At 44.7% G+C, this 15,417-nt stretch overlaps 1 protein-coding gene across 2 annotated transcripts in view; it reads right to left on the bottom strand.

The window, feature by feature from the left end:
• ADAMTS17 (ADAM metallopeptidase with thrombospondin type 1 motif 17) overlaps positions 1–15,417 on the bottom strand; it is a 156,640-nt gene that overhangs the window by 99,173 nt on the left and 42,050 nt on the right. For both annotated transcript variants that reach the window (XM_032233271.1, XM_032233272.1), the window contains exons 5-7: positions 14,621–14,704; positions 13,035–13,192; positions 7,670–7,713 (exon numbers count right to left, since the gene is read on the bottom strand). In XM_032233271.1, the coding sequence (XP_032089162.1) occupies positions 7,670–7,713; positions 13,035–13,192; positions 14,621–14,704 (286 nt within the window). The remainder of the gene's footprint in view (positions 1–7,669; positions 7,714–13,034; positions 13,193–14,620; positions 14,705–15,417) is intronic.

Genomic DNA, 15,417 nt, shown 5'->3' with positions numbered 1-15,417 from the left:
GGAGAGAGAAGGGAAAAGGGAAGAGAAGAGGGGAGGGGAGAGAGGAGAAGAGGGGAGAGAGGAGAGAGAAGGGAGAAGGGAAGGGAAGAGAAGAGGGGAGAAGAGAGGAGAAAGGAGAGAGAAGGGAGAAGGGAAGAGAAGAGAAGAGAGGAGAAAGGAGGGAGAAGGGGAGAGGAGAGGGGAGAGAGGAGAAGAGGGGAGAAAGGAGAGAGAAGGGAGAAGGGAAGAGAAGAGAGGAGAGAGGAGAAGAGGGAGAGAGAAGGGAAAAGGGAAGAGAAGAGGGGAGGGGAGAGAGGAGAAGAGGGGAGAGAGGAGAGAGAAGGGAGAAGGGAAGGGAAGAGAAGAGGGGAGAAGAGAGGAGAAAGGAGAGAGAAGGGAGAAGGGAAGAGAAGAGAAGAGAGGAGAAAGGAGGGAGAAGGGGAGAGGAGAGGGGAGAGAGGAGAAGAGGGGAGAAAGGAGAGAGAAGGGAGAAGGGAAGAGAAGAGAGGAGAGAGGAGAAGAGGGAGAGAGAAGGGAAAAGGGAAGAGAAGAGGGGAGGGGAGAGAGGAGAAGAGGGGAGAGAGGAGAGAGAAGGGAGAAGGGAAGGGAAGAGAAGAGGGGAGAAGAGAGGAGAACGGAGAGAGAAGGGAGAAGGGAAGAGAAGAGAAGAGAGGAGAGAGGAGAAGAGGGAGAGAGAAGGGAGAAGGGAAGAGGAGAGGGGAGAGAGGAGAAGAGGGGAGAAAGGAGAGAGAAGGGAGAAGGGAAGAGAAGAGGGGAGAAGAGAGGAGAAAGGAGAGAGAGAGAAGGGAAAAGGGAAGAGAAGAGGGGAGGGGAGAGAGGAGAAGAGGGGAGAGAGGAGAGAGAAGGGAGAAGGGAAGGGAAGAGAAGAGGGGAGAAGAGAGGAGAAAGGAGAGAGAAGGGAGAAGGGAAGAGAAGAGAGGAGAGAGGAGAAGAGGGAGAGAGAAGGGAGAAGGGAAGAGGAGAGGGGAGAGAGGAGAAGAGGGGAGAAAGGAGAGAGAAGGGAGAAGGGAAGAGAAGAGAGGAGAGAGGAGAAGAGGGAGAGAGAAGGGAAAAGGGAAGAGAAGAGGGGAGGGGAGAGAGGAGAAGAGGGGAGAGAGGAGAGAGAAGGGAGAAGGGAAGGGAAGAGAAGAGGGGAGAAGAGAGGAGAAAGGAGAGAGAAGGGAGAAGGGAAGAGAAGAGAAGAGAAGAGAGGAGAGAGGAGAAGAGAGGAGAAAGGAGAGAGAAGGGAGAAGGGAAGAGAAGAGAAGAGAGGAGAGAGGAGAAGAGAGGAGAAAGGAGAGAGAAGGGAGAAGGGAAGAGAAGAGAAGAGAATCCACTGATCTTTGGAAGGAGGTGATGAACCAAGCAGGCACATTAAATGCCAGCAGAGTGTCTTGGCTGTTCTGCTTCTTGTCAGATGGCTGGCACAACCTCAGCCCACAAATGCATACCTTCAGACTTTCCTTCATTTTTAAGCTCAGCTCCGTCATTATGTAACCTTCAAAGCTACTTTGGCAATGAAATTCCATTCCTTAAACAGACCATTTCAGGGAAGACACCTTGCCAAAACTCAAATGCAACCTGCCTGGTGTGTGTATCTTTCCTCTAGCACAACTTTCCAAGAGAAAAAAGAAAAAGAAAAAGAAAAGACGACAGCTTTTGCAGAATCAGTGTTCATGTCTACTGTAGATTGAGACAAGTGGAGCTCAGATTGTGTAGAGATCCTGGCAATTGTAGACACGCACCATCGCTTGGGGGAAACGTGTAATCACAGAATGAAGAAGGCGTTCTACACATTTTTCATAGATTCCCAAAGACAATCATGGCCAAGGCAGATAAACCATAATAACTAGCCAACCTGCATAGTTTCCAAACAATGTGTGGTATTTTGCATATGGTGATAGTGGGTAAATAAATCACATTGCTTAAGGAAGATTCGGTCATTGCACAATGCCAGAACATGAGATCATTTCAGTAATATCTCAAAATAAAAACCACGATGCATCTGGTGAGCCCTTGAAGATTATAGGTAGTCCTTGACTTATGGCTGTTTAAAGTTATGAAGGAGGTAGTGACAGATTTTATTTTCCTGGGTTCCAAGTTCACCGCAGATGGGAACTGCAGCCAAGAAATTAAAAGATGCTTGCTCCTAGGGAGGAAAGCTATGGCAAATCTAGACAGCATTCTAAAAAGCAGAGACACCACCCTGACAACAAAAGTGTGTCTAGTCAAGGCTACGGTTTTTCCAGTTGCAATGAATGGCTGTGAAAGTTGGACGGCTGAGCACCAAAGAATGGAGGGCTTTAAACTCTGGTGCTGGAGAAGACTCCTGCGAGTCCCTTGGACTGCAATCCAACCGGTCAGTCCCAGAGGAGATCAACCCTGACTGTTCTTTAGATGGCCAGATCCTGAAGAGGAAACTCAAATACCTTGGCCACCTAATGAGAAGGAAGGACTCCCTGGAGAAGAGCCTAATGCTGGGAACGATGGAGGGCAAAAGAAGAAGGGGACGGCAGAGAATTAGGTGGCTGGATGGAGTCACTGAAGCAGTAGGCATGAGCATAAATGGATTCCAGAGGATGGTAGAGGACAGGAAGGACAAACATTGTCCATGGAGTCGTGATGGGGCGGACACAACTTTGCAACTAACAATAACAACAAAATTACGATAGACCCCAAAAATGGGACTTACGATCCTGATTGGAAGTTATGATGTACACACACTGACACACACAAAGACAACCACACATACGACTGCAATTTTGGGCCCTCAGCAGCTGGCTTGCATTTATGGCTGTCTGCAGTGCCCTACACATGTATGGTGCCCTACACCAAACAATGAGTTTGATGAATGATTGCAGTATTCATTTAATGACCGCTGCAAAGAAAAACCATCGTAAAACCAGGTCTGGTCACATGGTGACCCACCTTATGACCACCACAAATGTGGTCCAAAATATAACGAAATGTTCAAACAATTAGCGGTCACTTCCTATAAAGCTTCATAATAAGCTGTGTCTCACTTTTAACGTTAGAGAATTAATTTCCACAACCTACCATATCATGAGAGGCCATGTATGTATATGGGATGCTCCAGCCACTGAAGATATTGCTCATGTTTTGTTGAACTGTCCACTAAATGCCTCTCTTAAGCTGAGATACTTAACCTCCCTATTTGAAAGAACAGCACGCTAAGAACTGAATTGCAGATCGCCCTGTTTCATCCAGGAGTCTTAATGTATACTTTGCACAAGTGCTAGGTTTATAGTTAAGGAAGTTGAGATAAGAATGTTTTTAGACAAGTCACCCTGTAAAGGTTAGATATTTATCTGAATATTAATTATTTGCATTTACAACATATGACTTTTTATTTCTGTATTTTAAAATTTATTTTATCCTGGATTTAGATCCCATATTTTATTTTTGTTTTTTGTATGATCATAAGACTCATCATCCATCTGCCACCCATCCACCTACCTGTTTATCTATCCATCCATTCCTCTCTCTCGCACAGATACACTATCTGCCTGCTTCTGTCTACCATCTATACACTCACCCACCCATCCATCCACACATTCATCCATCCATCCATCTCTGGTTCCACCACAAATGCGCGAATGACAAAACCACGCCGACAAAACCGCGCCGACAAAACCGCGCGACGAATGAGCGACGAATGAGCCCGGAAGCGCGCCGACAACAGCGCGCCGACAGAAGAGCGCTAACCCTAACCCTAACCCTAACCCTAAACCTAACCCTAAACCTAACCCTAAACCTAACCCTAACCCTAAACCTAACCCTAACCCTAAACCTAACCCTAAACCTAACCCTAAATCTTACCTTAAATTAAATCGCGGTTCTGTCGGCGCGCTGTTGTAGGCGCGCTGTTGTCGACGCGGTTTTGACATCGTGGTTTTAGCGCCGCGGTTTTGTCGGCGCGCTTATGACGTTCGCGCTTTTGTCGGGTCACGTCCATCTCTATCTCTATCTCTGCCTGCCTCTACCTATCATCTATGCACCCATCCATCCATCCTATATCTCAATTATTCTGCACACTGATGTGGCACCTGATGACAGAATTCTTTCCATCCTGTCCCAGCAACTTCCGTATCCTCTTTCTGCTCATCCACTTTCTATCTGCGAGATTAATGTTTCTTCTGACACTTCTCCATCCAGGACTAATCTCTTCCTGTAGTTGCTCTACTCTGTTTCACTCCTTTTCTTTCATGAGCACTTCCCCCTCCCCACCCCCAAGATTCCTTCTGATACTATGAAGAACGATTCCACTCACAGTCAGAATCTTTCATCAGCAAGCTAATTGTCCCAATCTTTTATTATAAACAGTTAAATCACACAGGGAGAATCCTTTTGTCATGAGTACATACAAAAAGCCTTAGGCTGAAACCATGGATTGGAAAAAAGACATCTTTCTAAACAAATGTGAACCAAACAATCCCCGTTCTCAATCATTCTTGGATTATCAAGTGGTCCAATCGTTTCTTTTGTTTCTTGTCACATCCCCACCCATCCATTTATGTCAAAGTATTTTTCCTTTGGGTGACATTCATTCAGAATATTGTACAGTTCCCCCCCCCCATTTATTCTCCAATTATTGTCACTCACTCAAGTGTAACATACAATTAGCAGAAACTTATGGGTTCTTGTTTTCATAAGCATCCCACACCAACCTAGATGACACCAATGCATACTTTATGGCCAGGCATGGAATCCTCTTCCCTTCACTACTGGTCTGGAACTGGGAGGGCACACATGCGCACACTTGCTTCACGCATGCACAGAGCTTCTGTGCATGCACAGAACATCCGTGATAACATCTGGGCAGGTGGGCGGAACCTCCCATTACCAGTTCGCCCAAACCGGGGCGAACTGGCAAAATACCTGGCATATATTTTAGCTCCTTCATTTACAATTAAACGTATACGTAAGAAAAACTCCAATTGCACACAATCTTCATTCGAATCGTATTCTTTCCCTTTCTTTTTGCTTCCAAAACATACAACAAATCAATTGTTCTTCTTACATTTTAAATCTTAATCTTCTATATGTCAGAATTATTACCAGATGCGCCATTAGATATTCAACATACTGACACTGGTCAACCTTCACACAAAATTTTTCTTAAGATATTGGCTATGTTACCAATATGTTCTGACCCAGCTCCCCAAACACTGTGGCTGTGGCTACAACTGGGCTCAGGTAGACTGTTTAAATGCTTATCCCACGGAAATATGGTTTCCATTGGCTTTATAGACAATAATGATGTTGTGAGTCATTACTTTCCACTCACAGCGCAAGGGTTTTAGGGCAGCTCCAATAAATGCTGAAAACAGAGAATGTATGTCTCAATTTTTCCTTGCAGTCTCACCATGTCCTGTCTTCTTTGATTATCCTTCCAACATCCAAGATAAAATAATAATAATAATATCTGACAAGCTATTTTTTGCAGGAGCTAAAGCTGAATGGCTAAAAACTCTGTATGTTCTGAGACCGTAAAAGGATTTCTTGTTATACCAGAAGTATTCCAACATTGTTCTGACGCTACCAGAAAAAGCCCTTCATTCAAAATGTAATGTTTTATCCTCTGGGAAAAATCCAGCCAGTTTTGAGGTCAAAACTCTTCTTGTAAGGCTGGATTTTCCCCAGAGATCTGTTAAAAAGAGCCCTCCAACTTATTTTGAAGGTGGAATCTTCTGATCCTTAGGCAATTCTGATCTTGTTGGAAGATCATTGTCTGTGGATTGCCTGAGGATCAGAAGATTCCACCCTCAAAATAAGTTGGAGAGCTCTTTTTAACAGATCTCTCCTTCTGCTGCCAAGAAATCAAAAGACACTTGCTCAGGAGAGCAAAAGCGATGGCACACTAAAAAGCAGACACATCACCCTGACAACAAAAGTGCGTCTAGTCAAGGCTATGGTTTTCCCAGTTGCAATGGATGGCTGTGAAAGTTGGACCATAAAAAAGGCTGAGCACCAAAGAATGGAGGCCTTTGAACTGTGGTGCTGGAGAAGACTCCTGCAAGTCCCTTGGACTGCAAGGCGATCCAACTGGTCAATCCTAGAGATCAACCCTTACTGCTCTTTAGAAGGCCAGATCCTGAAGATGAAGTGAAAGGGGAGTGGAGTTTGCAGGAGACAATTAGTTTGCTTAATTGGTTCGTGACTCTCCGAGACTCCTTGCCAAGTTTTGCAGATATCGGCCTGCCAGCTCTCCAAGCCAGAGAAGGTCTGTGACTGTAAATCCTCCCTGGAAAGACTGCTGGATGTCAACGAGCAGAATTCACAGCAAATTCATAAAAGGGTTTTTTGTCGGGACAAGGAGTTTGCTTCATGCTCATGGGAAACCTAGGTCAGAACATTAACAAGTGTCTCGCTTAGCAAAAGAAATCTGGGGCTCTACTGTGGTCGTAAATCGAGGACTCCCTGTATTCTTGGAACCCCATCCCCTTCGTCTCAGCACCATAAATCTCATCAAAGAATAGTTATTGAGACACACGCTTGGAAAGGAATTGCTTTTGGTTTTCAGCAGCTGCAGAGATGCTGACATGTATGGTTTCTGCAAAACATTAGGCCCAGGCTACAAGGCAATACCCACTAAGATATTGCTAGTAGAACTACTGTATTTTTCGGAATATAAGACGCACCTTTTTCTCTCAAAAAAGAGGGTGAAAATTTGGGTGCGTCCTATACACTGAATACAGCATTTTTGTCTCCTGAAACCACACCCCCTTTGCAAACATGGCCATGCATAGCCTTTAGGAGGCTTATAGAGTGCTCCTGGGGGCTGGGGAGGGCAGAAATGAGCGAAAAATGGGCTGCTTTTTCTTGTTTTTGCCCCCCAGCCCGCAGAAACACTATATAAGCCTCCTAAAGGCTATGCATACCTTTTTGACAAAAAAATGGGCCCATTTTCACAGAAAACAGGCTGTTTTGGGAAGGTCTGCAGAGTGCAAAAACTTTTTTTTTTATTTGCCTCTTCAAAATCCGAGAGCCGAGGTGGCGCAGCGGTTAGAGTGCAGTACTGCAGGCCACTTCAGCTGACTGTTATCTGCAGTTCAGCGGTTCTAATCTCACCGGCTCAAGGTTGACTCAGCCTTCCATCCTTCCGAGGTGGGTGAAATGAGGACCCAGACTGTGGGGGCGATATGCTGACTCTGTAAACCGCTTAGAGAAGGCTGAAAGCCCTATGAAGCGGTATATAAGTCTAACTGCTATTGCTATTGCTAAAATCTTGGTGCATCTTCTACTCCGGTGCATCTTATATTCTGAAAAATACAGTACATGCCCCCATTGCAGTTCCAGCTGAACAAAAAAGAAAAAAAATGGATGTGAACATTCAGATGTATGACATCCATTTTTCATCTGCGGAGCAATTAGCGACTGTTATGGTTTCCATGTTTAGTCAGACAAACACTTTACATACCATATTTACTGAAAAGGAAGACAACCATCACCATAAATACATAGATTCCGTTCCAAAAAAACAAAATTGGGGTGGGGGGGGAGAGAGAGAGACACCCTATTTCTTCTTTATTGTACTCTCAGTCAATTTAAGACAACCACACCATGTTAAAGGTAAATTATCTGAAGGAGGTGGGGATTAGCTTTCCTCACTGGTAAATGCAGTAAAACAATGCACTGTAAAATGAAATCTATCTGTAGGGTTACTTACCCACTGTATCACATGGCACATCCTTATGGACACAAAAATCTGTCCTGAAAATAATAAATCATAATTAGGAACATTCCTTAATAATGATGAGATATGGGTTGTATAAATGGACACATGTTTTAGAGTGCGTATCACCTATAAGCCACTAATGTAAGATATTGTATTAAGGGCATGTAAATTCATATTCGTTCATTCACTCATTCATTCACACATACATTCATACATAGCAATAGCAATAGCAGTTAGACTTATATACCGCTTCATAGGGCTTTCAGCCCTCTCTAAGCGATTTACAGAGTCAGCATATTGCCCTCAACAACAATCCGGGTCCTCATTTTACCCACCTCATAAGGATGGAAGGCTGAGTCAACCCTGAACCGGTGAGATTTGAACAGCCGAACTGCAGAACTGCAGTCAGCTGAAGTAGCCTGCAGTGCTGCATTTAACCACTGCGCCACCTCGGCTCTTATAACTCACTCATACATATTCTTTTCATGTTTCGTTTTACAGGTAGTCCTTGACTTACAACTACCCTAGCAAGGTAGTCATAAGTTGAGTTATGTAGAAGGTATGGCAGAACCTGGGGAGGGGAGGCGTGAAAAGAGGAATCAGCCTAGCATCCCTACATAGTCACAAATGAAATCAGTCCAACTCCCCTTCAGTGATGTTGACCCTCATCTAACTCTAACCAAATGCTGACTGTTAGTTGAAAAAATTCCTGTTCATAGGCTTTTTAGCAATAAATCAGCTTCATTGAGCGTTCAAGGGTGGATCTGGTCTTTTGCATCCAGCATTTGACAATATTTTTTTGCTGCGCTTGTTAAGGGGATCACCATGGCCACTTGTTGGCTTGAAACTCAACATTAAGGAAACTAAGATCATGGCATCTGTCCCTCTCAATTCCTGGCCAATAGCTAGGGAATAAATGGAGGTAGTGGCAGATTTTATTTTCCTGGGCTTCAATATGGGGACTGCAGCCAAGAAATTAAAAGACGCTTGCTCCTGGGGTGGAAAGCTGTGGCAAATCTAGACAGCATTCTAAAAAACAGAGACATCACCCTGCCAACAGAAGTGCATATAGTCAAGGCTATGGTTTTCTCAGTTGCAATGGATGGCTGTGAAAGTTGGACCATAAAAAAGGCTGAGCATCAAAGAATGGAGGCCTTTGAACTATGGTGCTGGAGAAGACTCCTGTGAGTTCCTTGGACTGCAAGGCGATCAAACTGGTCAGTCCTAGAGGAGATCAACCCTGACTGCTCTTTAGAAGGCCAGATCCTGAAGATGAAACTCAGATACTTTGGCCACCTAATGAGAAGGACTCACTGGAGAAGAGCCTAATGCTAGGAAAGATTGAGGGCAAAAGAAGAGGGGGATGGCAGAGAATGAGGTGGCTGGATGGGAGTCACCGAAGCAGTCGGCATGAGCTTAAGTGGACTCCAGATGATGGTAGAGGACAGGAAGGCCTAGAGGAATGTTGTCCATGGGGTTGCAATGAGTCGGACATGACTTCACAACTAACAACAACACCACCATGGCTACTTCATTATGGCCACTTCATTCCTTTCTTTCTTCCCAAACCTCAGTCATTCATTCATTTCATTTCATTCATTTATTGGTTTTGTATGCTGCCCACTCCCGAAGGACTCCGGGCGGCTTACAATAAAACAGGGAAAGGGGATAAATAAGACAATACAAGACAATACAAGTCATCTCAAGGTTTCTCTTTCAAGTCAGCAATCATGAACGATTTACTGCAAGCAGAAGTAGGGCAAAACTCTGACCTTCTAGCATCTCAGCAGAGGAATTTGGGGCTGCTTTACTTGCATCTAAAAGCTTGCAGTTGCAAAGTTGGCCGCAGGGCAATCGATGGTCGCCTCTCCTCTTGACCCAGCTGGCTGTGTCATCCTTGCAGGAATTGCCAGACTCAGCTTCACAAAGTTTATTCAAGGACTAGGTTGCCTTGTTATATAAATGAGTAAATCGAACAGATGCTTTGAGTAAAAGGGATTGGAGGTTGCAGCTGAAAAAGCTGCTTTCTCAAAGGGGATTTCTGGCTTAGCGACTGAAAACACAGCCTATCTCTGTCTCTTCTTGCAGGACCACAGATGATAAGGGGCTGGTAGTTCCAGGTAATTCCCTGGATTCAAATTCCTTTCTCTAATGCCAAGGCTCCCGATAGTAAAACAGGGCAAAAGCAAGATCTATTTATGCCTGGACCAGCCCTGGACCGTCTCTCCATGCCAAGAGCCCATCTGGGAACAATTAAAATAGCAACTGAAAAGGAAGCTTGGAAGGAAAATGCTGGCAATTGATAACCAATCGTTCTTTAACTTAAGGTGCAGAAGGTGAGGTTGTCCCCTTTCTAGTCTCAATAACAATAATAATTCCAGAAGCAACAAGGATATAATTTTTATAGATAGCTTTCAGAAGACCCTTCCGTAAAGCGACCAAGACCTAGATGTTCCGGCAGGCCTGGGGCTGTTGATTAAAATCCAGCCCCACGTGATTGAATGGATGATTTTATTTTAAATAATTGTACTTTTAATATTTTATGTTTTTGCTTTTGTTGTGAGCTGCCCAGAGTCCCTAGGGAGTGGGCGGCATACAAATCTTATTAAAGTTGCAAAGTTATCTTACATTGAGATCTTATAACTAATTATAATGTATATTGTGTCAATTGTTTCTTTGCTCTATCTACCTTGCTCAGTAATAAGTACCTTAGACCTGGTCTTATTTTATTTTTTGCTCCAAAAGATGCATTAGGGCTTATTTTCTGATTAGATCTTATTTTGGGGAAATATATGGTACTATTTGCGTCTGTCTGGCTGATGATCTTAACTGGGGCTTATTTTGGGGGTAGGGCTTATATTACAAACATCCTGAAAAATCATGCTAAGGTTTATTTTCTGGTTGAGTCTTATTTTCAGGGAAACAGGATATATAAACTATTAAACTACAAAGAGCCCTGGTGTCACAGTGGTTAGAATGCAGAATTGCAAGCAAACTCTGTCCACAGCCTGGTATTCGATCATGATGGGGTTCAAGATTGATTCAGCCTTCCGTCCTTCCGCAGTAGGTAAAATGAGGACCCAGATTGTTTGAGGGTAATAGACTGACATTGTAAACCATGAAGAGAGTGCCGCACTATGAGGTGGTATATAAGTCTATTGTTATTCACCACAGTACTATATGAAGCAGTAGTGGGTTCTGGATCCCGGTGCAACCAGTATGGTGCAACAGGGCCGAGCGCCCACCACATGAACACGCGCAGCGTGTGCGCACACATACTTTCCACTTGCAACGGCTCCGTGACACTTCAGTGATGCTTCCGTGACGCCTCCGGGATGCTTCCACAATGCTTCCGCAACACTTCCACGATACTCCCGTGATGCTCCAGCTGCTCAGCGGAGTGTCGCACAGGTGCTGTGCACTCCATGCGCCTGCGCAGAATCCCCGAAAACTTTAAATACCGGTAAGGAGCATGGGCGGGCCAACCGGTATGGGCCCTCCAGAGCACCATACCAGAACAGTACCTGATGCTCCCGGCAGGCACAGGTATGCCCGTACTGGGGCATACCGATCGTAACCCACCACTGATATGAAGGTTTCACTATGGCTAGAGAGCACCACATCAAGTCTCCCATCAAGAGCCTTAAATGGCACAACTCCCAAACTCAGCAACACCAAGGCATTCTACAGTTGAAAGACTCGTGGGTCTCGGAGAAAAAATTCCTAACAGTGAGAACAGTCAACGGGTGGAACGGCTTGCTTTCAGAAGTGGTGTGTACTCCATCACTGAAGGTTTCTAAGAAGAGACTGGAAAGCCAATTGTGTGGCATGGTATATTTTCGCCATGATGGTGAAACTCTGGCACGTGTGCCTGAAGTGGCATGCAGAGCCATGTTGCCTGGCATGCTGTTCCTCTTCCAGGTTTCTGGGGCGCACGCTGATCATCTGGCTTCCGTGTGTGCAGCAATGCCTGAAACCGAAGAGGTGGTCTTCGGGCATGTGCACCGAAAACCAAAAGTGCATGGGCTAGAAACCGGAAGTGTGTGCGCCAGAAACCGGAAATTTGTTTGCTGGTGCACACATGCCCCCTGGTATAGGGTCTCCTGCTTGAATTCCTGCTTGGAGTAGAAGACCTCCAAGGTCTCTTCCAACTCTGTTATTCTATAAAGTTCTATTCTGCTAAGCTAAGCTAAGTTGCTGTGAGGTGTTGGCTTCGTCTATTTTATGATCCAAGTAATATTTGCTATTCTAGACTTAAGGAAGCCTTGATGAGTTGAGACCAACGGGCAAAAAGAGAGAGAAAGTTTCCCAAGGTGAACAGAACTTGGCTTCCCTTTTCGCTGAAAAGAATGCTCCACGCAGGAAAAAAAAAAAGATGTGTTTTTAGAGGTCAATCGTAAAATGTCTGGTTCTGGTTACAAACAGGCAGAGAGAAAAATCTAAAGTTGAAGATCCAGCTCTTCTTCTTTTGTTTTTTTCCCCTCCTCTTGGCTTAGCCTTTCCATGCTGGACACAGCCCTGCTTCTGCCTCCTTTGCCACTGGTCCACATCTGAAACATCTGGGGTTCATCCAGACACACACACACACACACGCAGACACACATCCCACACACGCTGAAAGACGGCACTTAAGCTAAAAAGCAAAAACGCTGAATTCCTGTGCCCTAGGAGCCAAAACAGCTGAGCCAGGAGATTGTTCAACCGACCATTGTTCCCGGTCCGTTCCCTCCTTTAGCAGAGGGAAATTATAACAGGATGGGGGGAAATGAGGATATACAGGAAGGGAAGGGTTGTGAGAATCCAGGGCCGGCTTATTTTGCACAGTGGATGTGGTTTTTACTGAAACCCGGGCCTCTGTACGCTGCCTAATTCTCCCACAATACAAACTAATCTTTTCATTTACCCAGCACAGTTCTTTCCATGGCTGTTATTTCTAGCATCTGCCTCTCTAAATCCACCCTAATTCAGCAGCATTCAGTCACTTTTCCCTGCTTGACCAAAGCACATGTGGAATTTCATTAGATACATCAGTCCAGGGGGGAGGGAGGGAGGAAGAGGGGGGGTAATTTCAGGTCTTCACAACACTCCTCCACCTTGAGGCTGGAAAGGGGCAGGGGGAGATTCAGAAAATCCGACCCCATTTTTGCTCCGACATTTCGAATATAGGTAGTCCTCAGGTTATGATCCCAACTGAACTGCAACATTATCCTAGGACACATATATTTTACCTTCATTCGTGAAACATTCTAATCCATTTTGGAGCCTCACAACAGCTGCCTTGAGATCTAGACCTAACTCTCCTAGTAAACAGACAGTGGAAAGCCAATTGTTCACTCAATCCGAATTCACTCCATACCTTGTAACAAAGACAGCAGCATCTACTGGAAGAGTGTCATCTCGTGCTCCGGGAACCTGATTGTTCCCAAGGTACTTCGCACCTCCAAACTCTTCATTTTGCCATTGGCAAAAGCTTTCCAGGGACCTCTCTCCATGGTGACCTATGGACAACCTGGCCTTCAAAAAAGAAGGGGGGGGGAAGCAGGAGACAGAAGAGAGACAAAGGTGAGAGCCAGGCATGTTGGTCAAGGGATGCTGAAGCTCGCCTTGATGGACTAGAGGACATGCATTTCATAGATCAAGTCAACAAGCTTTTGTATGTTAAATTAAAAAATGTAGCTCAGCCAAGCTCATCACGGTACCTAAAGGAACACTCTGCAGTGGAAACTAAGTGCAATTGTATCCATCCATCCATCCATCCATCCATCCATCCATCCCACCCATCTCACTTTGCAAAGCAACTTTTTGCTGTAAATGGAATTCATCTTCTCTTCACTTGTGCAGGGAATTAAAGGAGTAAATTTGCTCACCAGGCTGCATTTTATCAACCCAAGTGTTCTGACCTATACTTCACTAAATCACCAAACAGTCTCCTTGTCCTGAAAAAAATAACACCCTTTTTATTTGGCTAATGTGAATTTCTAGCATTCACATCCAGCAAGTCCCGGCAAACAGTCTTTCAAGGGTGAATTGCAAACCCAGACTGTATCAGTCCTTGGATAGTTGCCAGGCAGATAGATTCCAGGTGCAATGCTGCACAATGAAATACTTGGCAAAGAGTGTCTCAGGTAAGCAAATCTTCCCGTTAATGAACTAATTGTCTCCTGCAAACACCACTCCCATTTTGCTCCTATTTACTCCTTATAGGAGGGGCCATTCAGCGTCCACTAGTGCCTTTAATCCCGAGTCGTTACTCCCGTTCCTTAATTGTTCTCTTCTCCTGACAGCTCAGTGCATGCACACATTGGGAACAGGCTCCAGCTGTTTGTCTGCCTCACTGATGTCTGACTCTGAAGGCAGCTGATAACTGGCATACGGCCCTGGCTCCATCTCTGCCTCCGACACAGAGCCCTCATCAGAGCCTTCCCCAGACTCCAGGACTGGCCCATGTTCCTCCCCAACCTCCTCACTGTCTGAATCTGCTCCCAGCTCTGCTGGCAGACCACAACACTGAGCAATATAATCATTTTTTTTCTCAAATAATCAACGTGGGGCTTTGAAAGCCAATAAACTCATAGTGTCAAAGAAGATCAGTGGCCTATTAGGATTAGGTTGTCTACTTTGGTTTCTTCAACAATTGCTACATTTTATGATGAAAGATTCCTCCAAACCCTAACCAGTCTTTTTTTTTTAAAACTATTTCATTTTTTTTAGAATCCACCCTTGACAGATACTATCGGAGGAAAGTATTTCTCAAGGCAAAACTTGAAAAACTTTTCAGTAAATTCAGAAAAACAGTAAGACAAATTGGCAAAAGGTATGAAATTCATAATCTTGGAATCAAACTTGGTATCAATCCCAGCCAGCCAGTGGACTAAACTCAAACAATGTTTAGAATACCACCCCACTACCCGCCGTTTCAATCACAGCTGGAAAGGAACTTACAGGACGCCTTCGAAGCAAGACAAGCTTAGTCACTCGAACGTAGATTTTCACCCCAAGACTCTGGTGTTGGAACATGTTGTACACCTGAATAAAAGCAATAAAAGGACCATCACATCACAGCATTGAAAGGCATTCATTGAACAAAGATATATTAAATAATGACCGACTTGCTTTCTTCTCTGCGTACATATGTAAAGGTAAAGGTTCCTCTCACACATATGTGCTAGTCGTTCCCAACTCTAGGGGGTGGTGCTCATCTCCGTTTCAAAGCCGAAGAGCCAGCACTGTTTGAAGATGTCTCAGTGGCCATGTGGCCGGTATGACTAATTGTCGAAAGAGCATGGAACACTGTTCCCTTCCCACCAAAGTGGTTCCTATTTTTCCTACTTGCATTTTTTACATGCTTTCGAACTGCTAGGTTGGCAGAAGCTGGGAAAAGTAACGGGAGTTCACTCTGTGATGCGGCACTAGGGATTTGAACTGCCGAACTGTTGACCTTTCTGATCAACAAGCTCAGTGTCTTAGCCACTGAGCCACTGCGTCTGTCTGCTGTCTATCTATCTATCTATCTATCTATCTATCTGTCTGTCTGTCTGTCTGTCTGTCTGTCTGTCTGTCTATCTGTCTATCTATCCATACACACAAACACACATACAGACACACACACACACACACACACACACAAAACAAATAGAGGCATTTTTGCAGGGTCACAAATTTCTCATCCAGTTATCTTGGACATCAGAAGATCCACATTTTTGAAACCAAGCACACACAAAAGGACTATTTAAAGGCAC

Source organism: Thamnophis elegans, chromosome 16 (assembly GCF_009769535.1).
Source record: "Thamnophis elegans isolate rThaEle1 chromosome 16, rThaEle1.pri, whole genome shotgun sequence".
NCBI lineage: Eukaryota > Metazoa > Chordata > Lepidosauria > Squamata > Colubridae > Thamnophis > Thamnophis elegans.
Note: the sequence above shows the minus strand (reverse complement) of the source record. Positions and strands in the feature narration are given on the sequence as shown.